The sequence below is a fragment of the Puntigrus tetrazona genome, chromosome 12 (genome assembly GCF_018831695.1).
Source record: "Puntigrus tetrazona isolate hp1 chromosome 12, ASM1883169v1, whole genome shotgun sequence".
Classification (NCBI taxonomy): Eukaryota; Metazoa; Chordata; class Actinopteri; order Cypriniformes; family Cyprinidae; genus Puntigrus; species Puntigrus tetrazona.
The window spans coordinates 12,391,581-12,417,231 of NC_056710.1; the positions used below are offsets into that span (position 1 = coordinate 12,391,581).

The window sequence follows — 25,651 nt, forward strand, 5'->3', positions numbered from 1 at the left end:
GTCAAAAGTAAAGACATTACAATGTAATGTATTCTTGTTATTGATTAAAAAAGCACAATTATAAAAAAAAACATGTTGTGTTATAACAATTTTATGAAAAAAAAATTACTGTAAATATTGGCTGAAAAAAACACTATAATCACAAATTTTACTTATCAATTTTAAAGACTTTTTGTCAAATTTATACCAAACTTCCTCACCAAAACAATATGCACAAATCACATAAATAGCAATTACTAGAGCACATAACTGCTTTTGGCTCAATTGCTTGCTCAGATAAGCCAAAAACTGGCTTAGTGAGTCTAGACGCAGTCTGTCCTGTGGTTCTGCAAATGGATTCCAAAGAATTCTTTTATTTTCTTTTATTATTTTCTTTTCTTTTTTTTTTTACTTGTGATTCCAAACATTTAAAATACAGTTCTCAACAACAGCCAAAGGTATACAGGATGTTTAGGTTTTGCTCAGAATAAACGCATGAGCTCAATATTTCGGATGAAGTATGAGATAAGGGGTATCCCTGTCAGCTGGCATTTCTCCTCAGAGTAAATTGTCATTGACAAATATGTAGTGTGCACAGTTACTCGAGACCTGCCTTACAGCAGACTAATTGCCACGGCAGTCTCACTGGAGCAATGTGAGGAGGAGACCCTCGCTCAAGGGTCCCGCTGTGACTGAGCAAAGCTAAAAACTCAATGTATTCTATGTGTCATCTCAACCTCACAGTGATACTTCACCATTCAGCTACCTCTGACTCTTTGGATGATATGTGATTAGTATTTCTTCATACGCATCTTTAATTCATTAAGGTCTGTAAAAGATAATGTCCATTAAATTAAAAGCCCTGCAGATAAATGTCAGCTGATGATTCTAATTACCTCTGAAAAGGTGTGCAATATCCTGCTGGTCCATTACAGAATGAGTGTTTAATGTGAATACAGCATTTTTGGTAACACTTTATTTTGATGGTGCCTTATGAACATTCTGTTGACAATAAGTATTTGCACCTACATGTTAACTAACTTTCATATAAGCAGTATAAGTAGACTTTTTGATTATTAACTCTTTATTGTGATGATCTTCTAACAGACATTCTACTGACTATACGTAACTTTTCAAGAACATGTCAACTTATTCTAACCCTAACCAGTCTACTAATACTCTATTAACACTTTAATGAAAGTTAGTTGACAGGTAGGTTATTATTGTCAACAGAATGTTCATAAGAGACCATCAAAATAAAGTGAAACCCATGCTATCTAGTATGTGAATGTGTGAACTGTACAGTTCTACAAATGGACCTAATTGAGGACATGAGTCACAAAGGGGAAGAAACAAGGATCAGACATTAGTGCCCCAGGTTCATTTGTTTGATGCATGATGGACCATCCATTTGAAACATAGAGAAGAACATCTTCACACTTCATACATCACCAGTCTGAAAAACACAAACACTTCTAAGCCAAAATCTTTCATGAAATTCAGTTGTTGTTTTTTTCTTTTAAACAACAAAGAGCTAGTGTTTTTGTGTTTCGCCTCCATAATAACTAAGGAAATGGAAACTGAGGGAAAAAAAAAACTTCCTCTGATCTCAGCGACAGAGACTTCACTGCAGGGTTTACTTAAATAGAGAACACGGTGGCACTGGTATACATACACCCGCTGCTTTAGCTGCTGCTCATATAAAACACTGAAGCAGCCATGATCAGGACTTCCGCTGAGACACCCATTCCAGAGCTTGACATTATCCATTCATGAGGTGTATCAAAAAGAACCTTGAAGGACCTTTTCTTTTCCATTAAGAAAAAAACTGTCAAGAATGTCCTTGAAAAGCATTCTGCTTGTTTTAAAAAATAAATTATAAAACATTCTGGAAGGTAGTCTTGCATCCCTCACCATCTGGTCATTCATATTGTTCTTTTATTTTTTTAACAAACATGAAAAATTTACAATATTGCCGCTTGGTCAGGACCCTTGGCCTCATTTTTTGATGCACAGGGTACCACTTTAGCGTAATTTTTGACATGCAGGTCCTTTGTTGCTTTAAATAAGAATCCCTTGGCCTTAATATGCTGACGAGAGATACTCGAAATGTTATTTTGATGATTAAATTATATATTGGGTAATGATATTGCCATTATTGCAGATATGTTGTGGTGTGATTTTTCATTGTAAACATTGTAAACTGTTTTATTTATATTACATTATTTACATGTTTATGACCACATAACCCAATCCATGCCCCTAAACCTACCATTTGTCAATAAAACACAAGCTTTATAATAAAACAGCCAGATTCAACGACCATCATCATTTATTAAAAAAAATATTAATATTTCAAATTTTTGAGAGGAATAGATGTGATTATCATCTTCGTCCACCTTAAAGCTCTTCCTGTTTGCTGCATCAGCCTTGGTTGTGAAATGCAATTGGCTCTTGTGTGTCTCATGACCGATCACATAATTCTTTTTGAATTAGATGTGAGCACCTTAAAAAAGCGGGATCAATAATTCTCAGTTGTGTTTTTTATCAGTTTCAGCCAATATTATTTTTAAGGACCCATTAAATGGTAAGTTTACCCAAATATTTACATTTTTACTCACCCTCAAGCCATCCTAAGTATATATGACTTTCTTCTTTCAGACAAACCCAGTCCTAGGTATATTAAAAACTGTCCTGGCTATTCCAAGTGTTGCAGTGGGAAGGTGTTTTTCTTCAACAGTCCACAAGTCATCAAATAAAGTGTGAGCATCCATAATAAGGCATGTTTCATATGATTCCTGGGTGTGAATAAAGGCCTCCTGTAGCGAAACCATAAGAAATTTTTTATATTTCAAATGTTCACTGTTCTCTCACTTCTTTTTCTGATTTCTGAAAAACCATTCTGGGCGGATGACATAGGGTTATAGTCACGTTTCACCGATATCCTACATCATCTGGCGAAACTGCTTTTGACCCTCAAGTGCTCATTTGAAGTGGTAGTTAGGTATGGACCTTCTGTAGCTGGAGCTGCCCTATTCACTTGGAGCTGACTTCCATTTATACATATCTCAAGCTGTCAGGGCGAAAGCCCTCTTGTGATATGTCATGTTTATATGGTAACTGGAAAACAAAATGTGACTGAAACACATTGTCACTAAGCAAGGTAATCCCACTGGGGTCTCAACACACATAATCACACGGTGCTGTTCAGCCCTGAAACCCAAAGACACAGGATGATGTAGTGGAGAAGTGTCCTGCGGTACACTGATAAGCACAGGGGTTGAAATCCGCTGGGATTAACTGAAATGAGAATGGGACAGAGGTGATGCTGGAAACCCGGTTCTGTGAACACTTCACCCACATGCCGTTTCTAAGCCTAAACTTCACAAAAACTATAAACTGGTTCTTCAGATCTGATTGGCTAATCACATTGATGTTCCAGAGTCAACAAAGATGTTGATCCAGGAACATGTCACACTCAGCAAAATCAGGTTCTGCTAACCCGTATCATAATACTCATAATAATGGCAGCAACTATTCATAAATCCTTTCACACATAACACAAGGACTTGATTTAGAAATCCTCCTTAATAGGGTTTCGCATTATACACAGTCCCTCCCTGCTAACCTGCAAATGAAAGCTGCATGATGAGGAAGCTTTGGCAATACGATTCAGCTGGCATGCTGCAGGGGTGTACTGGCCAGAATTACTTTGCCCAGCAAACGATAGATGGAACACAGCTGATAAAGAGAACGAGAAAGAGAGAGCGAATCATGGCACCTGTTGACATTCGATTGTTGCTTATGTGGTCACTGGCTGTTTGCCTTGCCCTCAGTTTCTAGCCTGTCTCTCTCTGTCGGCATCTCACTGATTTACAAAGCTTTTCAGGTCATTCTGCAGACCACATCACAATGTACTGCATTATGGTTTTTCACTGCCAGCCAAATGCTATATTCCAACAGCTTGATTTAATCAGAAACAACACGAAAAATGTACTAATGCAATACATTAGACCATCAGTCAGACCACAAAAACAATACTTTTTATGCATTTTTTCCCTGTTATTTTTCACAGATTCCTATTCTAGTTCTCTTCAATTCTAAATAGTTAACCCTTGTATTTTGTTCGATTTCTGGGTGCAAACCTTCAGTCCCTAAATTCCCTAAATTTGACATTATTAAAAACAGGAAGGAATCAATTATAAACAGAAAAAAATGTAATATCAGTATACGTCACACAGTGCAACCAATTAAAATGTAAAAACTATAATTAAAAAAAAATTGTTTAACCACATTTTTAACCCCTTGTTACCATCCCTCTGGTAGAAGTTTAATATTATACTTAAATTATTACAGTTAAACCATACTCTAATCATAATGAACTCTAAAACTTTAAATTTGTAACACAACCTATTTAGACATGGCCCTAAAGAAAAAGATTAAATAGTATTTCATATACATTGAAAATTTACCATTTCAGTCTTTTTTTAATCATCAAGACTAAAGCACTTTAAAACACATCAGTGTATCCTGACTTTGCATGCATGTTCATGGCCCTAAATTAGAAAAAGTTACGCAATTTCTGGAATAAAAAGATAAGTTATAAAGCATTTCATATACATTGAATATAATAGCTCAATTTTACCAGTCTGAATGTTTTTTTTTATCATTGAAAATAATGAGAAAAGGCTAATTATTTCTCTTTCCAGTTGCCTTGAACCAAACAAAAAATGTGGGTCAAATTGACCTGGAACATCCAATTATTTGTGTGCACTTTAAAGCACATCAAATATTTAATTTTATCTTCAACTTACGTGCATGCTCATGTCTCTGAATGAGAAAAAGTCACAAAATATCAAGAATAGAATCACAGATTAACTGGTATTCCTGACAACTCGAAAATCAATAACCCAGAACATAATACAAGGGTTAAATGAGAGATAAATCAAACAGGCTTATCCTTCAGGCAAGAAGAGAGAAAACAGAAAAAGTGTCTAACACCATTGTTTGAAAAAATTATCCAGAAAAGACTCTTCCTGAAACATAAATTTTCTTTCTTTTTCTTTCTCTTTTTTTTTGTTTTCGAATTTAAATATGTGTTACAAATATTACTGTTCATGACATAAATATGTACAAATATGTACAAAGCATGAAGAGGAGCAGGGAGCATTCTGGGTCATTTGAAAAATACCCTTAAACCCCTTGCAAGTAAAATGAAACGGCTTTTATCCGGTTCTTATATGATTCAATTCCAATGTGGAATTACATGATTTTAAACCAATTTCAAAAGTACTTTTCATTTCTTTACAACTTTTTTGGTGATGAAAGAAGTTCAAAGGCGGTTTAAACCCCTAAAGAGTTGGGTGATCTAAATCATAATAGGGATCTCTCATCTTCATAGATCTTTAAAACAAGGCAAACTGGCCAGAATGCAAATATATAATAATTGACATTGGGTAAAACATGCATTATAAATAATTAGGCATACAAGTAAGAAAAACAAAGGGTACTGTGATGTATAATCAGTACAGAGTTGGAAATTTACCAGCAAACATAGGTTTTGAATTCTTTGAGGGGGGGGCCATCTTAAACTTGGAGTGAGCTCAGTAGAAATCCTGTATATTACAACCACTCCTAAAACATAATCACTGAATTAACCAAAGCCCAAGAACAGATGCAGAGTGGTGTGTCAGCTGTGCTCATGCAAGTAGAGATCGTCAAAAGCGTTTTCTTTCTGCATCGTATTTTCACTACTGACTGGATTGACTTCGAGTTTGGTGAAAGGACCGTACAAAATTACAACTGCCCTAAAGGAGTTCCATTTTGTCCAAGCAGAACGTACTCAGAATTCAGGGCATCACTCATACAATGCTAGGTGCTAACAGGCCAGATTATGCTTGGTGCTTGACTAAATCTAATTTATTGGATTTCCCTCTCTTTCTTTCACCCAGTGATGACATTTCTTCTCTATTTCCTAGTAATCACAGTAAGACGATTGTGGGCTGCTTTGCCTGGCTGCACAGCCCCTGATCTTCTGGCCCTGATGCAAAGTCATTTTGTTCATAATGAGCACAAGCTTCATTTATTTTGGGCTCATTTCTAAAGACTGCTGGCATATAATGATGTTGTCTTCCTGTTCTTGCCTTTTCTGGAGAACAATCGCTTATTGCGCACATCAGGAGAGAAGTCTATTTTGGAAAGTCTAAACAAAACTAATGGAGAACATGTCTGCTGAATGAATTCGACCAGAAATATGCACAGAATTCTTAGCGTCAGATTTATTATTGTTAGTGTGCAATTTATCATAGGTGTTAAGGGCAAAATATTTCGTGTTTTGGACCAGCCGTAATTTTGGTTGGTGGGACCTCAGAGATTTTTGGGAAGCCCGGTGCACAGCTAATGGAATTCAAACAGTCGGAGATCGATTGCAGTGTAAACAATCTGTGTGCTAATCTGTGATCAGTAGGCTTGCGCTCAGCTGGTCTGTCCGGCAGATGTCACCTTGCTGAAATCCCACTGTGATAATTCCTCGGATGAGGGCCTTGGTGATTCTCTCATTGCCCCGAGTAATAGCCTGCCTGGCCTGACAGCTGCACATATAGCCACATACTTTTAGGGATGATTTAGGGATAGAATCATTTACTTCATTTACTTGTTGTGATTAATGTGTTCGCAACCATCTGCTGTGTTGTCATTTTCTTTTCTTTTTTTTTTACACGTTCGAGTGCTGATGTTCACAGAGATGCCAATATTTGCAGCAGCTCCATAAAAAAATAAGTTGATAATTAGGGATAATTACATTTTAGGCCCAATATTTTCTCTTTTTTTTCTAGGCTCAGTAATGAAAACACTTTCACACGAATCCAATGGAAAATCGACTGTTGTGAATCTGAGTAACACACACAATAGTGCTGTTCCTTTCTGAATGAATTAGTTGCTGTACATTACAGTAGGTGAAAAGAGTAGTCTGCCCCAATTCAGAGTATTCATAAAACAGATATTTCTTGTGAGACTGTGACTTGTGCATCTGATGGACAATGTACTATCTGTACTAAGGAACAGGATTTGTGAATGGCAGTGAGGTGACACAAATGAAGCTTGTAGGTCACATGACAGTGATGAACGTATTAAATCTGGATTACATTCATGCTATACAGAGAAATTACTTTTGAACAGTCGCTAAAAAAGAACAGCTTCAAAATAAGTATGGCTTTCTACTCTGAAAATATGTGATTTTGGACACAGTGTTTGAACAAATAGGTTATATAAATGATTCAATCACTCACGCATTAACCAGTGAACCATTTTTTTCCTGAATGAATTGCTTTAAGTGAACAGTTTGAGTGAAAGATTAATTGACTCGTTAATAAAGCTCATATTTTGCTGCTAAATTAATCTCTTTTTGAATTGATTGCCTGAATGACTTAAAAAACTCACTAATAAAGCCATTCAATGTTTTGTACTGAATTGAATCTGTATTTTAAACATATGTTCTATTGAATGATTTAGTATCTCAGTGGTCATCACAAGTTTCATTCCCAGTTGAATCAGCATTTTTGAACAAATCAGTTGAATTAGACACACAAAAAAAATTATATTGTCGCCACCTACTGGTGTATCATTGCAACTTGCAGAAGGAACGTCTGTATCAAACCTCTAAACGCAGTGTGATACAAACAGGATCACTTAGTACAACTTCAATCTGCAAAGTCAGATTTGAAAACCAGGATTAATTGTTAAAAGTGCTAAAATCAATATGTATGTTCATGACAAAAAATATATCGCTCAAATGACCTTCATGACTGAACACACAGTTAACTGTATAAGTGACACTCAAATACACAGAACCATTTCACTAGGTCAGCAAACCTTTGAAGCAGCCAAATAGATCATTCTATTATTACTCTGCTATTTAAAGCAGAGGCCTATATGTCACCTTCAGATAGCTTCAAGGGTTGTGGCAGATTTTGACTCTTGTCATGACAAGACCTAAAATGCACCAGCTGTTGTGTGTGTCAGCACCTTCCTGGGCAATAAGACATGCCTGCGGTCATGACACGTAGGAGTTTGATTCCACGCTATTCTCAGATTCATATGCAAAGCTGTGGGACTGGACCGAATGTGGTAGGTTATGACTTGTGAGGGGACAATATGAACACCAAAGAACTGGAATATTATCGTTTTCGGTGCTTATTTTTACAACTACTTCTAGATTTTATTAGTTATTTTTAAGAGAAAACCCACAAACTACAAATGTCATCTAAATGCTTCTGGAGAGCAAAATAAATGTTTTGGAAGGAATAATTTGAATAAAAAACATTTAAAATGTTCACTCTTGACAAGTAAATAATACTGTTTGCAATGCAATTATTTTTAAACATTTTGCAGATTGAGAAACACCATTATAGTTTAAAGTGAAGCAAATGATAGCCTATTCTATTGTACAGGAGGCCAGAATCTATAAACCGCAATAATTTTTTTTTTATGGATCCCAACCTGTAGGCAGTGCATTCTAGTAATCGAGCACTACCGTAATAGGTAATATAGGAAAGCTAGATAAAGCAGGAGTCTTGGCCTCTGTGCACTATTTAATCAGTTCCACACAGAGTGAAGAGTTTGCTCAATCACATACTGTTCTCTCTCCCTTCTGTTCAAAACCTGACCATATGGGAGAGCGGTCTGGGTTAGCACGAACCGACAGACGAAGTGTATGTTTATATGCCAAATCACCTCCACATAGTTTAACTGGTTGTTTTGCTGCCATTACAGGGATAGACGACTGTCTGGGGCAAGACAGGAGCCAAGATGGCTGGTATCTCTTTCCTCCAAACAGAAGAGGGAGAGCAAAAGAGGAGTACAGCGGGCAAGAGAAGAAAAGCCAGCCACGGCATGAGGAGTATCCCCACGTGAAGAGGCCAATGTGGGTTTGGAGTCACCATCATCTCACCTGTTGATTGTTTTCAATATTGAATGACTAATAAGAGGGAAAAAACAATTCCCAGTTCATCAGTTTTCTCAAACTCTGGGTTATTATCACTGATACCTATTTTTTTGGCTCATCCATCAAACCTTGTCATCAAGGACCAAGTTTCAAAGCAGGGCGATAACCAAGAGACAAATTTGACAACTTTCATCTCCCCCTTTTCCAAGCCACTCAAATCTGATGAGAGTAGTTTCTTTCAAATAACTGCAATAATAGCTATCAGAATCCTTCTGAACATTATTCCAACAAAAGATGACATCAAAAAGAAGGCGTATTTCCTAGTACGAAATCTGTTTCTCTCATACTTATGAAAGAGTCTTGCTCTATTTGATCTCATGGGTTGAGTTTGACATGAAGCTGTTCTATTTGATTTGCCTTTGATGATTTGATGATCTTCATTGTAGGGTACTAAGTGATAATGCGGCCATAGAAAGGCTTCCAGAACACTGTGGAAAGGACTTCCGAGTACCCTTTTATTTTTCAGAACGCTGTATTCCATTCCCCGCGCCTGTCAGATGGATTCTCTCTGATCAGTGGGGATTCTGTCTCCTCCATCCTATTTCGGTGAGGCCGACAAGACTGGAGGTTTTTATGTTGACCTCAGAGTGACCTGAGAGCTGTTTCTTCCGTACAACAATGCAGAGGATGCTTGGCTTTGACTTCTAATGAGTTGGACATTTATACTTTCCTTACTGGCAAGTCAGTACCCTTCCATATGGAAGGTCCGTTCAGATACAGAAAAGAACATCGAAAAGTGAAACCGACCAACTTGGAAACTTCAACTTTATGACTCCAAAGGAACAGCTTATTTATCTTAATGCACAATGGTAAAATGGCGCTTATTATTGTTGGACTCTGTATTTGTTTTACACAAAAGATAAACAGGAAAGTACTGCCCAGTCTGTATGTTGCTTTGGTTTGCTGAATCTAAGGAATGCCTATTTTGTTTTTGTACAGAGAGCTGAAATATACTTGGTAACACATTATAATAAGAGTCAATTTGTTAAAAGTATTTCACAATTCACATTGCATTAACTAAACTAATGATAAACATAATGCATTTAACACGTTAGAATTAAACTATATTAATAAATGCTGTAAAAATATTGTTCATTATTTGCTCATAATATCAATGTATTAACTAACGCTGACAGATTTTTATAAAGTGTTACCATGTACCTAATGTCTGTGCTGAATTTTATATAATTTTTTTTAAGGGCAGATTGCTTGTTGTAAATATTACAGCTATATGTTATTTAAAATTGTACCTATATATTTGTTTAAACAAAAGCTAATGGCAATCAAAGATCAGGTGAAGTAGTAAAATGTGTATTATATGAAATATAAAATATGTATATGAAGAAAAAGTTTTTTTACCTATTGCAACATGACACACATAAATCAGAGGGAGATGCTTTCCACAGAGCAAGTGAATTCATAGCTCCAAGGTTGCATTTTGTACCTCAAGGGAGAATAAGTTGGTTCCAAATGACTAAAACAGTACACTTTTTTGACTGCTGTGTGACAAGGTAATTTATTTCTAATATAAACTTTGTAATGGACATGTTTTCAGAAAATTATTTGGTGTGCAAAAAAAAAACAAGCAGAGGCAATTAAAAATGCAAAGCATGAATGTAAAAACAATGTGATTTTTTGAAGCGGTTTGGTTGAGGCCTACACAGATATTTTGACAATGTGTTTTTTTTTTTTTGCTATTGTGATGTGTTGATGCTGTTTTTTCACATTTTTCACTATTTAGTCTATGTGCAATTGCATAATTTCCCACTGTAGATTATTTAAAAGACCCAAATGATGCTTGCTGAGCAATGTACCTTACATGCACTCAATAAACATGTTCAGTAAACAGCGGCAGTACTTGAAACTACAACTGTTTTGTTCATTGCTGATTTTACATTAACTTTTTTTTGTGGTAAAGCAAAGTTGTTTAGTGAAGACGGTAATTGACTGTTAGGTCTTTGAACATACTGAAATGTAATTCAGTTATGCTGCAGCAGTAGTTTGATGTCATTAAAGTACAAAAGATATCCATGCCTTGAAATGGCAAAGCCGAATTAAAAGCTTTTGTTTTGGAAATGTTATTGCTGTAATGAACTGCCATTCAGATTACACAGGGGACTTAATGAGCCAGATGTTTCAGCAGATGTTGTGATCTGAAGCTTGAAGAGGTTTGTTTGATTTAAAAGTCAATGGACAGCAAAAATGAAAATATTGCAGTTTTATCCACTAATGTGATTTACAGTAATATTAGCAGCCCTTTCATTAATTACTATGTTATGTCTGAATAAATGTTGAGTGCCAGTTTTTGTATTAAAGACTCGTTTTTGCACAGATGATTCAAATTGAAAAACACGCATGGCCAAAAATCCAAAATGTTAAAAACAACCTAGGTAGTGGTTTATTAACACTATCATTATCGATTTTCAAAAAAAGAGTGTTTCTAATACTATTAATACATTTATCAGTACGGTAAATTGTATATATTTAAATGCTCAATTTCTAATTAAGCCTGAATGTAATTACTATATAACACACACTATGCCTGTCAACAATGAATCATGCTTCCATCTCATATTTTTTTTAAAGAATCTGAAATGGGTATCATATTAATAACACTGAAATATGAGTGTAATTCTAGCAATCTATGTTTCCAGGGTCGTTAAGATGTTTTCAGGTGTAGTATTGACTATGCCAATTAGATTTTCCAATGCTGATGTAAAATGCAATTAGTCATATCATTTTCTTAGAAGAAGAAAAAAATCATTGTATAAACTCTGTGCAACCTGTGAGGAAGCTTTACTTTTCAAATCTGAAGCTATCGTTTTCCAATTAAGATAAGGTTAAGTCACCTGTGAAATGCATCAGCCACCAAAAGAGCCACCAAACAGCACAAAAATAAGAAGAAAGAAGCATACGAATAAGATTTTTCAGTAAACGTGCAGAATTTTTATATACATACAGTATTAACCAAGTTTTAGCTTAATAACCATTACACAGTACACATACATACAGTATACACATATATATATATATCTGTGCTTGATTATTGTTGGCCAAGAGCTATTTGTTATTTTGCTGCAGGAAGTATAATGTATATTATCTACTTAGGACATAAAAGTGCAGTTATGTATTAAATCTGTTCTTCGCCACTTTTCAGAATGTTCTGAATTGAGTATAATTTGTCAAATAAATGTACAATCATTTGCTGATCTCCTCACAGGCTTCACACGTAACTATGGACTTGGAGACAGTGGTTTCTCTCGTGCATATTAATTAAGTTATGCATGAATAATTTAAAATGACCTTTTACTATTTCAGTAAATAGTCTGTATCAGGTGATCAGCTGATGAGAGTCTGTAGTATCTGACATGTACACAACATGCACATTTCTACCCATGTCCAGGGTTTCTAACACAACATGCTGAAGTGAAACGAAGTGTTCTACCAGGTGCACATTCCTTTTCTGTCTGTTGTCAGATCACTTAGCAGTGAGTAGACGCTTTAGCCCTCTCCAAGGACGTATGGTAAATGAGCTCATTATTATAAGTTATTATATGACTTCAATAAGAATAAAATAAGGGAAATTAAACTGTCTGGCTACGACACTATAACACAGCATGGCTCTTAGCTCAAATTTATCATACTAGTGTTCCACAGTGGCAGATCTCAGAAATCTGAGAGAAGTTAAACCACATAGGTGGTCCACTAACAAATTATTTGAAAAAATTATTTGAAATTTTTTTGTATACACAAAATTCAGCATGCATCAAATATCAAACCACGTGCAATGCCCACCAAACCATATTGTTGTTTACTTTTTTTTTGCTAGTTTAATGTTTTGTAATATAACGCAATGACATTCACACATTTTAAGTGTGCCCTGTATGTATAAATATGTCCACATTTGGCATTTCGTTAACATAGCCACTATTTCTTTGTCCAATTACTTTTTAATTATTTATTATTCTCATTTTACATGAATGGTATTGAATAACAATTTACACTTAATCTGCACTGCACTGGTTTATTTTAATTTCAGCCAACAAGAAAAGGCTGCTCTGTTTAGGAAGAGAGTTTAATAACTGTTTCATCCAAATGTCCTTAGAAAAGTGATCACTAATTGCAATTTAAAATGAGCTGTACAACTTTGAGCCGCCTGTAAAATTTGTGTCCCAGTAATTAAGAAAAAAATAGTAAGAAGAGAAAAACAGTTCCTGAAATTAGGTTTTAGAATGCAGCAGCTTAAGCTGAAAAAAAGAAAGGTTTTCCCATGAGAAGACTCAGCACTCAAAAAGTCATTTTTAGAAGCTGTAAATTGCCAGAATGATGCTGTGTGAGAATGCAGAATGAAGATTACCGGTATAAGCACGTACAAGTTCAGAACACACTGACGTAAGATGTCTACCCCGGGACAATCTGCAACCTTTGAAATTCAAACTTTGACAGCTTTGGGCCAGTCATAACATTCTGACAGAGGTGATGAATACACACTGTGCGGTTCGGTTTGAAGTCGTGATAAGAACGATTGTGGATACTTGACACAAAAATGAAAAGATCAACAAAAACAATGACCGCGTATAAGCCTCCATGTTTACAAACACAATACTGGGAGGCGCAGATGTTTAGAGGTCATTTCCATTGAATGATATCAATATGATATAATTTGAAACCAGTGTGTGAATGGTGTTTTACCGTAAAAAGACGAAACCTTTGCCTGTATGAACAGCGCATTTTAGATTTTACAAGTAAAGTTGACAACACATTCCTGCACCCGTGTACATTTCCATGTGCTCCATTATAAGGAAAACATGTAATATGTCAAAATGTACATCAAAAAATGTTTTGCTGTATATTTAATGGCATGGTCAGTGTCATTATGGGTTTTAGTTCTTTTGCTGTTTTAAGTTAAGTAAGGATCTTTGAAATAATTGAAATCATTTGTTGAAGTGACATGGTCACGTTATGCGGTCGAGGCCTGTATCTGCTTTATACATGCATTTCCCTGAAATTAACTGCACACCCTCAGCCAATCAGATTCAAGCATTAAACAGCCACGTATATAATGTTTTGATACTTTATTTTTACATTTTTTATTCCACCGTCAAATGTCTCTCATCTGAAGAGATTTATTTGATGTCTGTACAGTGGATGGTTCGTGATTTATATTTGGACATGCATGTGTGGGGGTGGATTACAAAGTGCCAGCTTCCATCACCGTCATGGATGAATAATGAAATTGCAAGAGACTGATTAAATGATTGATGCGCTTGTGAGCAGACAGAATCACTAAAATGAAGTGTGACCAGATGACCTGTGCTAGATAATGAATACCGCACACCGCAGCCACAGTCTTCCCCATGGGTGACACCTTTCCTCTGACTTTGGCTTGCAGCTGAATTTTTAAAATATCCCACTGATGAGTCCTTAGTGGGTTACATTGTTAGGTACATTTGATTAACATCAGCGTTGACGCCGCAATTAAATAATAGATTATATTAGATGTGAAGTTACTGATTGAACTGTTGTATTTGCACGAAACAAGGATGCTCTTGGGTGATGACATTTGTTGAAGACAACTATTTACATAATATAAAGAGAAGGTAGATCATTTCACAAACACTCTTAGCGTGTAAAGCTCTTACCCTATTATTCTGGAAAAAAACATTTAGAGTCAGTGTCCTTCACCAGAGAGCTGACACTGAATGAATAAATGAATGAAATCAAGTCTGCTCATTGCATTACTTGTCTCAAATGTTGCAAGAAGACTATCACTAAGCTGTGCACTTTTTTCCTCTTAAGACCCTGCGTCGTCATATGAGAATGTTATATTTTAGTGAATTTCTCTGAGACTATACTTTTTTTGTTTTATCATGACCACTCTCTCTCTCCTTGGTCTTCAAAAATGTCTGAAATTAATATAGTGATACGGAAATATGATACTGTTTTGTAATTATCATTTAAATGTGTCTAATTTTTTAATTGTGTGTTATAAATAAACCACTCAGGAAGATGGTATAGGGCTTTAAATCGAAATGTGACTTTCTGTTACGAAACAGCATGTTGATTTCATACATTTCCTCGTATGAAGACACAGGGACTAAAAGCAGGTTTATTATGCATTTTGGGAGACATAAAAAAATGAATAAAGAAATTATATTTCAGTATTCTGTGAAATATTAGATATTATTATGGAAATCTTGTAAATTATTGCTGCCATTATTACTTTTTTCATTTTTCATTTTTTTTTATGTTGCCCCAAAAAACAAATTAATATGAAATTTGATTTAGTTTATAGATACATTGTATATAATGAAAAAAGAAAAATGGTATATGGGATCAAATATAATTTCTTTTTAATTTTGCACATTATTTTTAATGGTCTAAACAACGTAAAAATATTTAAAAGATTTTTTTTTTCTTAATAGGTTGTGAGTGAGGGATGTTATAATAAGTGTTATAATTGGTTAAACGTGCATGGATTTATTCATAATTTTACTAGAAACCAGCATTTAATATACCATATTCAAAAAAGCTTTCCCAGGCACTGTTTCAGATCTGCAGGGTTTCCAATACACATTGTTATATTAAAATTTGTGAAAAGCTTCATTAGATAACTTTATGAAGAACATGAACTAAAAATTAGGAGAACAAAGAATCCATAAACAAGCACTTTTGTACCTATATTATTTTTTACACAAAACGCAGATGTCCTTGAAACTGCTGCTATTTCAAAAGAATCAACTCTAGACAGTCGACATCAAAAATGCTGCTGCTTGAATATAACCAGGGTATATTTGCATTTAACTTGCACTAGGATGAAAGCCTTATTAACTTTTTACCATGCATTTAGTTTTTGCTATTTTTGCCCGATTTTGCATTGATTCACACATTTTAACACACCAAAACCATCATAAATAAATTAATTTATGCATGTACAATCAAACTATTTTTATTTTTATTGTGCATAATTGTCAGTCAAGCTGCACTTTTATCAAATTATGGATAAATATTGGAAATATTATTTAATATTTTAATGTTTCAATTTATTGTATCCAAATATACATACTGTATTACTAAAGTTTACTGAGTTTATGGTGGGACTATATTAATCATATTTACTGCATTAACTGAAACTGGTTAAGCTTACAATTAAGTTTTATTTACTGAAAGGCCAGTTAATATGCAATCTTCAGTTATGTTTGACATTTAAAAATATTTCTGTTATGTTGACCTTTATATATCCCCTGGATACAATTGTGAAAAAGAAACTCATGACTGTTGTGTATGGCTACATATATTACGTTTACTCAGTGAGTAATAACTTTTCTTTTTATTGTAGCATACATAATATACCAGCTCTCAAATATAAAATGCCACATCTAAGCAGCCTTAAAATTTGCCATTATTAATCAGTGTGAATCATGTGCCCTGCTGTGGACAAGTAAATTACCAACAAATGCAGCAGCTATTTAGTGAAGAATTTTCATCTCAATGTAATGAGAACCACCACTTTAGCAGACACTTTTATCATCAATGGTAACACTAAGAAATGAATGCACCTGGGGAAATGGGAATTTTTAGAAATTCAATCTGTGAACAAATCATAGCATGCCTGCTCGCCAGTTTAGAATAAAGGACAGTGACAGATAATGTTCTCTGCCTCATTAAAGCTGGACGAGCAGAGGCCAAAGGGAGGTCCCAACTGAGCCCAGAGAACAAGAGGGACATATTCAGATCAGCTCATGCTGGTTCTCTATGAGAGAAACTCCTGCCAGGACTCAGATTAATTCACTATTAAAAAGACATTTCTTGCACACTAGTGCCCTAAAAGTGAGACCAAGTGTATTATGGAGAGGACATGAAGTGGGTGGGTGGTAATTTTTAAGAGCTCCAATAGTGAGGAACAGGTATTGTATAATGGATTTACTTGATGATCCGCACATCTGCATCTGATCAGCTAGAGCCGCCTTATAATTCCTAGAAAATTCAGAACATTTGAAAAAACACCTGCAAGTGATAGTGAGAAGAAAGCCAGCACAGCCAGCTTATTTTTTATTTTTATTTCCATTTTGGATGGCTGTCCACTTTACTTGAGTATTTTACCTGTTCGCCAGCTCACTGTCTTCTCCATATCATTGGGGTTTTAGGCTTAACTAGAGCAAAGGAAGAGAGAGCGAAAGTCTTCTCTGGTAATTTACTCTTTAAAAAAGCATGACAGAGCCATCTGAAACCCAAGAGAGTTCATATTAAAAGAGCAAAGAGATGTATTCTATTCAGATGACTGGTGGACGGCCTGGAAGTGTCTCATGTTGTTGTATTAGCATTATGAATAATGAGAGAGGCAGCAGAGCAAATCAGTTATATGAAACAAACTGTCTCATACGAAAGGATTTTACACATTTCCTCTGGGCCAAAGATTAAATGAAAATTGGGCAGCACAGAAGGTAACACAACTCCTAACACATGCTGTATTAATGGATTCGGTGTAAATGCTGATGCATCTTCGTGCTGATACATATGTGAGCGTGACATGCCTTGCACAGAGTTCTTCTCATGGGTTCAAATGGTTTCTGTGAAGTAATCACATAAAAGTGTGAAGTTTACTTTGTATTCAGAGAAGTTCACCTCGGATCACTTTAGTCCACTGGATATATTTCCACTTTGTGGTTTCTTTTGAACACCCTTAAAAGGATACGGTTGTGCTCACAATCAAGGGCCATGGTAGCTTGTAGCTGCATTTTTAAGTTTAATAGAGCTAGGCACAGGCTTTTTTGTTTTCTGTCTCTCACCACATAATGGCACCCAGAAATAGTGAATAAATGTGTGTTTATGTACCTTATAACAAGAGCTGATGCTTTTAGGCCAAAATAATGCTGGAAAAACTGAAAAATGTATCTATAATCCAACAAAATGACCTTCTTGCTAAAAGGCAAAAAGCAAAGGGCAGTGCTTTCAAGGCAATCAGGAACATAAAAGAACAACTTAATGTTATAGCTTTGCCCAGGCTTTAAAAATAAAGCCTTCGTTCCTGAAAATTGTCTCATTCTCTTGTGTTGACAGATGGCGTCTATTGCATGTTGAGATGGTACACTTTGATGCAATGTGTAACAGTGCTCTAAGAGTTAGAATAAACCCACAGCAATCAATCTTCACGTACATACATGGGAAAGCACATAGATCACTTTTAGGACTGACAGGGTTCACAATGAAGGTTTAACCTTGGCTGCTTCACCCAATGGTATGAAAAGACAGAGTCAGATATATGGCCTCTGTGCCTACAAAGATGTGGGCTTAACTCCAAAACAAAAAAAAAAACAATTTCTGAGAAGGAAAAAAATAAAAACAAGCATGAAAATACACAGTCCCTCTAAAATTAAATTTACGTGTTAAGCACTTGTGACTATTACCGACATGCTTCTTTAAACTTGCAATTAAAATGTGTTTCATATTCAAACAGTATATTCTTTAACTGTATAGCATTTACACATTACACTTACATGCTACATCAAATACATATTCTATAGTAATTGTGATTTCGAAAAACACTGGAGGATAATTTTAGATATTTTCCATTTGTTGGACAGCTAAAAATAAGACACTACATATAGTCTGTTGCATTCATCCTGCTTTGGATTCTCACATTAAAGGATGATTTGGAACTCATAGCTTGGTTAGACTAAAAGAGCTTTTGCAACACGTTCTAATATCAGAGTTACAACATTAATCATTACACCATTTTACTGGGATATAAAAGTAGAGCATTACAGAATATTTGCAACTCAGTCTGTCATATTCATTAGACCTATATATGCGGCTAATGGATTCAGAATCCACCTCTGACCATCTCTGAATGTGGTTTCAGTGATCTGCTATTAAACAGGACGCATGTGGATGTATGCACATCTGATATTTAATGTGGTTAAGTGTTATCGGAAAGTAATCTGGTCACACACGTTAATGTCAGGTGAAAATAAAGTCATCAAGGAATTTGTCATTTTATGAGTGCATGCTCGTGAGAAAACAATGTTCCTGTACAGATGCCTGCTTTAATTAGAGCAAATGTTATGTTATTGTCAGCTTTCAAATGTCAGTAGAAACCTTGTATTTTTACCTCAGAGTCTCAGAGGGAAGCATCCCGAGAGCCATGACTTGGAAAGAAGAATTTCCTGCACTTTTGCTCTTAGACCAAATTCTCAGTGGAAGTTTTAATTGGTATGGGTTTCATGGTAGAGTGCCACCACAGACGCCCTGAAGTATTGCTTGGGTACAAACAATCTATCAGTGGCCAGCACATCTGAACTCTGGCAGAGCTTTATAAAACAACTTGACGTGAAAGATATAGTGACTGGAAAAAATAGATCTCTGAGCTTGAAATTTGGAGCTTAGTGGTTGGTTTTCTTACTGTAATTGAAGGCCTGTGAGTGTTCGTTCTGACATCTTGGAAGACAGGTATTTCTTATTTTCTTTTGTACAGTCAGTGGGATGGCTAGCTCAAGAGTTCACACACCATACAACAATAGGCCTAATAATGATACCATTGTATCCACACTAAGACATAGACATAAGGCAAAAGAAAAGAAAAGAAATGACAGGATGAAACCCATATCAAAGCAGAATTAAAAAAAAATATTATCAACACTGACCACAACTAAATTCCTAATTGTCTGACCAATTATCATGCTACCAGAGCTTGCTAGATTATTTACAAAATGTAGTCTGTTATTGACTTCGAATTACATAACAATAGTGTAGGTAATTATGTAATCTTTTACATTAAACATATTTTTTCGATTACCTAATTCGTTTATCACATTGATTTTAATAATATAATTGTGTACCATTTTGATATAAAAATACAAAGAGTAAGACAATATATTCCATTCATTGTTATTAACATAAAATGCATAAAACATGACTGCAGGGGGTTTGTGCATGTTATGTGACCATTAACCAGGTTCTTAAAATAAATGTTAGGTGAAAGAGGTTAAGATGACAAAACAATTTGGAAATCCCTGCATTACGTGTAAATAAGAAATGATTCAAATTTGTGCATTTTAATGTGTTTGAAAAACAAAAACCTTACAATGTCATAGTAATACATGGCAATAATTCTAATTAAATGTGTTCATCAGTACTTGATGCTGTTGAAACACTTTTTAAAACCAAGGAATTAGATTTATTTTAAAATGTAATTTAATTACAAGTACTTGTGTAGTTGTCACACCACTATCATTACCAAAGGAATTTTGAAAGCAATGACTGTTTTCGAACATGTTTCTCATACCTCCTGCCTTTCAGGTTGTAAAAACAGAAAGCCTAGCCTCCAACTTACACTATTGGCTGAGCCACTGCTGCCATGTCAGACTGATTGGAGTGTTTGCACTTTCTTCTAGCTTTACTCTACAGCTGCCTTTTTATAATTCGCTGCACTAAGGGAAATTATTTTAAAATACAAATATAATATACTTTAGGATTAAGTTCTGAATTTATGAGCTGCCATTTGAGTTCCCATAACTAACAATACACCAACCAATTTGTGTGTAATAGCTATAATATTCCCAGATCCCCAGATGCTGGAACCAGACCTTTGACTTTAAGACCATGCCCTCAAATAAATAAAAATTCCCAGATAAGGGAACCACACACCCTTGTACAATTACACTAGACAGCATTAATACACTCCCACAAGAATATAAACATGAACTTTAAAATAACTGTTAGATGAAAATAACTGCTAATGTGATGTGATAGTAGAACCTCACTAACATATCTGATGACAAATTTTATACTATTGCAGCCTTTTTCCAGTCCTCTATTTTGATTGGTCACGCAGTGCTAATATGTAAGCCTAATATAGAACCTTTTTATTCACTTAAGTCATACCATTAGAGGTGAAGATTATCAGTCAATAACAGTGTAGTCTACAAGCTTTGGTCTGTTTCATGTTTTACCATTACTCAATTTCTAAGGTTTCTTTTTGTTGCTGTTTTGCTGCTGGTTGTAAAAAAAATGAAGGTATATAATAACGGAAGTATTTTTTAATAATTTTAAAGTTCTCTCATCTTGGGGGACTTTTCTTGTGTGAAAAGTCTCTCAAGATGATTACCATTAGTGAGCTGAGAAAATCTGTTTGCACTCTCTCTAAAACCCTTTTTTTCTTTGGATGTCATTTCAATATATTTCAGTCTTTTGATTTTAATCCAAGCTTTCTTTTTCACTTTTTATGAGCTTCTTTTATTCCAAACCAACCCCTTTTCATTTATTTACGATTAAATTCATGTTCTTCCACAGGCACTTCCAGATGTTGCTATGCTTCAGCAGTCAGCAGGTGGAAGAATACATGTTTACCTTAATCTCACAAAACCAAGATTTCACATTAATAATATAGATATTTTTTCTCAAAAGCCTTTTATCCAACTCTACACACGTTTATAGGAACCAAGTGTTTTTCACACATAACCAGCTGCTGCCTACACCAAATGTTCTTGTAGCACAGCTCCAGTTCAAGGTTTTGGGTAACCCAAGGTCTTTGGGTAAGTCCAAGGTTCAGTTTTAGATAAACAGGTAATAGACTAGAGACCACTCACACTAACAACAATGGACATGTACTGGAAGCTGCACAGAAAAGGTGACGCAATAAATGATAAGCAATAAATCAACAAATCAATAAACTTAATGAGGCATAATTTTTGCAAACAAGAAAAAACACTAAATGTGCATGTGTTGATTTTTTATGAGTCAATATGTATTTTAAAAATGGATGACAATACAAAATCAAAGTATATGTACCCTCCTAATGTGATAATGTTCACCTCTCATGATCACAAACAGGCCTAACTGGGTGGAAATGAATGGACTAATTAACACATAAACAACTGAACCCACTCACTTTTGTTCACATCTGAAGGTTTTAGAGACCACTTAGATCAGTTAAATGAAAGTAATACATGCACATCTGTGTTTATCATGATGCCAGTGTTTTTTTGATTTATTTGTTTTTTTTAAGTAAGAATTTAAGTAATGAACCAGAATGGTAAACATACTAATAATAGTTTAAAAACAGGGAGTTAATAGTAAATTAAAAATATGATTTGCCTTAATGCAGTTTTAATACTTTTTCTTCACGTCTGTTATTTTATCAGCCTTTCAAGCCATATTCCAGGATGCCGGTGGAAAATTTCTATCTTTGAAAGGAACACCATGGCAGCCAATTTTGAGGTAAAATCTCAGACAGCTTCCGTGGCCATAATAAAAAGCAATTATGACACCACTGTGAAGGACTGGGTGAGAAATAGGAATAAACAGTCTGAACAGTGTGAACAGTGAATGCTTAGAGCAGAGATTTCCAAACTAGACTCCAGGGATCCCCAGGGGGCCACAAGGGGGTGCTATGAAATTTGAGTGTAAAGAAAAAGATTTGTCAAAATAAATCAGAATGAAACATACACACATATATATATATATATATATATATATATATATATATATATATATATATATATATATATATATATATATATATATATATATATATAGTTAGTTAGGTAATTAGTTGTCAATAGGTTATGGGTTAGGACACCCTATTGAATAGCATGGTTTTCTATATCAAGAAAAATTATCTGTTTCTTGGCATGTCTTAAAATTTGGAAAATAAAACCTCAGTGAACAACATCATATTACATATTGCACCATTTCATAATATATTTAACAAACATAAAGCCAGAATTGAAAAGCCAAGTTATGACCCCCTTAGTGATAACATAGAATTTAAAAGTGTGATTAGCAGTCAGGCATTCTTAATTTAACGCCTTTAATGTTATATGATTAATTGATCATCAGCAAGTATGAGCACATCTATAAAAGCAGAATTTTAGCAGCTTGCTGGTCTGAACCATTCAGGTGTTCATTCAAAGGTACCATTCAAAGAAGGTAAGACACCGCCAATGATCTTAGAGAAGCAATTGTTGCTGCTATCAATCTGGGAAGAGTAATATGGCCATTTCCAAACAATTTGATGTCCATCGTTCCACAGTGAGGTAGATTATCCACAAGTGGAAGACATTCACACTATCCTCTATCAGACACTAATCCTCCCAGTGATTTGACATCCCAGCATATTCACCCCAAGATCAGACTGTGTAACTCTCAGAGAAATGGCAGACAACCAAAGAACTTCACCTCAGGCTCCACAGGATTGATAAAGTAACAAGTTACAAATTACACAATGCGAAAAGTATGGCATCTCGAGCATACCAGCAAATCTATAACAGAATGCCTGAAAAAAGGAGATTCAAGATTAAAGTCCAGATCTCATCCTGACTGAAATGCTGTGATGAGACCTGTGCATAAACAAATGCCCACAAACCTCAATAAATTGGAGCAATGAACAAAGAAAAGTGGGCCAAAATTCCTCCAGAACAATGTAAGTGTAACAAGGACTTTGGTTATAAAGCCCTCAAAACATCCTAGGAGCAACTCCTTGAGCTCGACGTGGCCGTCCTCGCGGTCGTGGTGCTGGTCGGTCAGGTCTGGCTCCTTGAAACTTGATTAGAGCTGGATCTAGAATGTCCCAGGCAGCTACCCATGATCTCTCCTCAGATCCATAGCCCTCCAGATATTGAAGCTGAGTCTTTCTTTTAATTGTGTTAACACCTGAAGGGTCCAGACCAGCAAGCTGCTAAAATTCTGCTTTTATAAAGGTGCTCACTCTTGCTGATGATCAATTAATCATTTAACATTAAAGGCGTTAAATTAACAATGCCTGACTGCTATTTACACTTTTAAGTGTAACTAAACTGAACCTCGTCTTGAGTCCAGTAACTCGTTCACTTGATAAGCGGGAGTCCCAACAGTATCCAAAAGTGGTGGTGGTTCTGGGGCCTCATGGCCGGGTCAGCATTCAGGTGAACCGTTTTGAGGAGGAGAAATGAAAAGATGGAGAGTTATAATAATTAGCAGGAAGCTCTAGCTTGTATGTTCTTTCTAGAATTTTAAAAGGGCCAACATACCTGAGGCTGAGCTTCCTGCTCAGTAGCCGCAACTTGATGATATCTCGTCGAGAGCCAGACCCGTTGTCCTGGTTGGTAGGGAGGGTGTGGACGACGTTGTTTGTTGGCCTGAATCTTTTGTGTCCTGATGGCCCGCAGAAGATGGACATATGCACTGTCCCACACCCTCTCGCTACGGCGTATCCAATCTTCTATGGCAGGGACAGAGGAGGGTTCTCCAGAACACGAGAATGGGGGGATTGGAACCCCAGGACACATTGGAAGGGAGTGAGGCCAGTGGAAGAGTGGGTGAGTGAGTTTTGCGCATTTTCATCCCAGGAAAGGAATTTGGACCATCTGTATTGTTTCCGACTGCATGTCCTTAGGTATCTACTGATCTCTTGATTTAAGCATTCAACTTGGCCATTGGATTGAGGATAGTACCCTGATGTGAGGCTGACATTAATATCCAGTTGTTTGCAGAAAGCTCTCCAGACTTGAGAGGTGAATTGAGTGCCTTGATCACTGACTATGTCCTCAGGTAGACCGTATATACGGAAAACATTATGGAAGAGGGCTTGGGCTATTTTCATGGCAGTGAGGAGTCCTTTCAGGGGTACCATACCAAGTATGGTGGTAAAGTTATTGGAGGGTGGTAGATCAGTAACAAAGTCAATGGATATATGTGATCATGGGTTCTGGGAGGGGTAGCGGTTTAAGAAGAATGGAGGGTAGTTCTTTAGGTGTTTTAGACTGAGCACAGACTTAGCATGATTTTATGTATGAGGCTATTTCCTTATTCATTTCTGGCCATCAGAATGAATTTTGAATCAGTTGAGTCTTGCATGAAACACACGGGAGCCCAGAATTGAGGGACGTGTGGACCCATTGAATGATTCGCTGACGTAGGCTGATGGGTAGATCCCCTATAGCTTTTACATCTTTGCTTTATTTTTGTTGAAAAAATATTGGCACGGTGTGATATGTCATGTAATGCAGTTCATCTTAGGTTCTATTTTGCAAATTATAAGAACTGACAAGAAGCAGATACTGTTTTAATATGTCCTGATACAGAAAACCATAGAATTCAATAGGGTGTGATCCTACAGTCTGACATGTGTAAAATTTTCTTTGGTTCACTGGTGGCTGCTATAGTGATTTCGGTATTGCAAACCTTTGGTATTGCAAAGGTGATCAAGTTTTTTGATTAAAAGGATCAAATGTGCAGTCCAAATTCTCACCAATCCTTACAAATTCTGTTGCCTTCTGACCACAGCCTAAATTAATTACATCATATTTTATTTTACTGCTAAAACCTCACACATTACAAACATATGTGGATTCCTGAATGTCCTACTTCAACATTTTGGTTTTGCAAATCATGGATATAAATAAGGAGCTGGCTCTTCTTTTGCTGCTATAATAGTTTCCACTCTACTAGGAAGGCTTTCCACTAAATGTTGGAACATGGATACATGGATTTGCCCCAGTTAAGATACAATATCAGTGAGGTCAAGTGTTGATGCTGGGTGATGGGTTTAGCTCCCAGTATTCCTCTGAATGATCAATGTCTAATAGTGTTCAGGTCTGGGCTTTGTGAGGCCAGTTCTGCCACACAAGACTCAGTAAACCGGTTTCTTATTGATGAGGTGCCATGCTGAAAGTTACTTAGTTCTTTCATACA

At 35.8% G+C, this 25,651-nt stretch overlaps 1 protein-coding gene across 2 annotated transcripts in view; it reads left to right on the plus strand.

Annotated features, from left to right (window-relative positions):
• The window catches only part of LOC122355068 (urotensin-2 receptor), a 30,434-nt gene extending 19,153 nt beyond the window's left edge, over positions 1-11,281 (plus strand). For both annotated transcript variants that reach the window (XM_043253025.1, XM_043253026.1), the window contains one exon: positions 8,749-11,281. Coding sequence is in view for 1 of the 2 variants with exons in the window: in XM_043253026.1 (XP_043108961.1) it covers positions 8,749-8,754 (6 nt within the window). In the remaining variant the exon portion in view is untranslated. The remainder of the gene's footprint in view (positions 1-8,748) is intronic.
• The last annotated feature ends 14,370 nt before the right edge of the window (positions 11,282-25,651 follow it).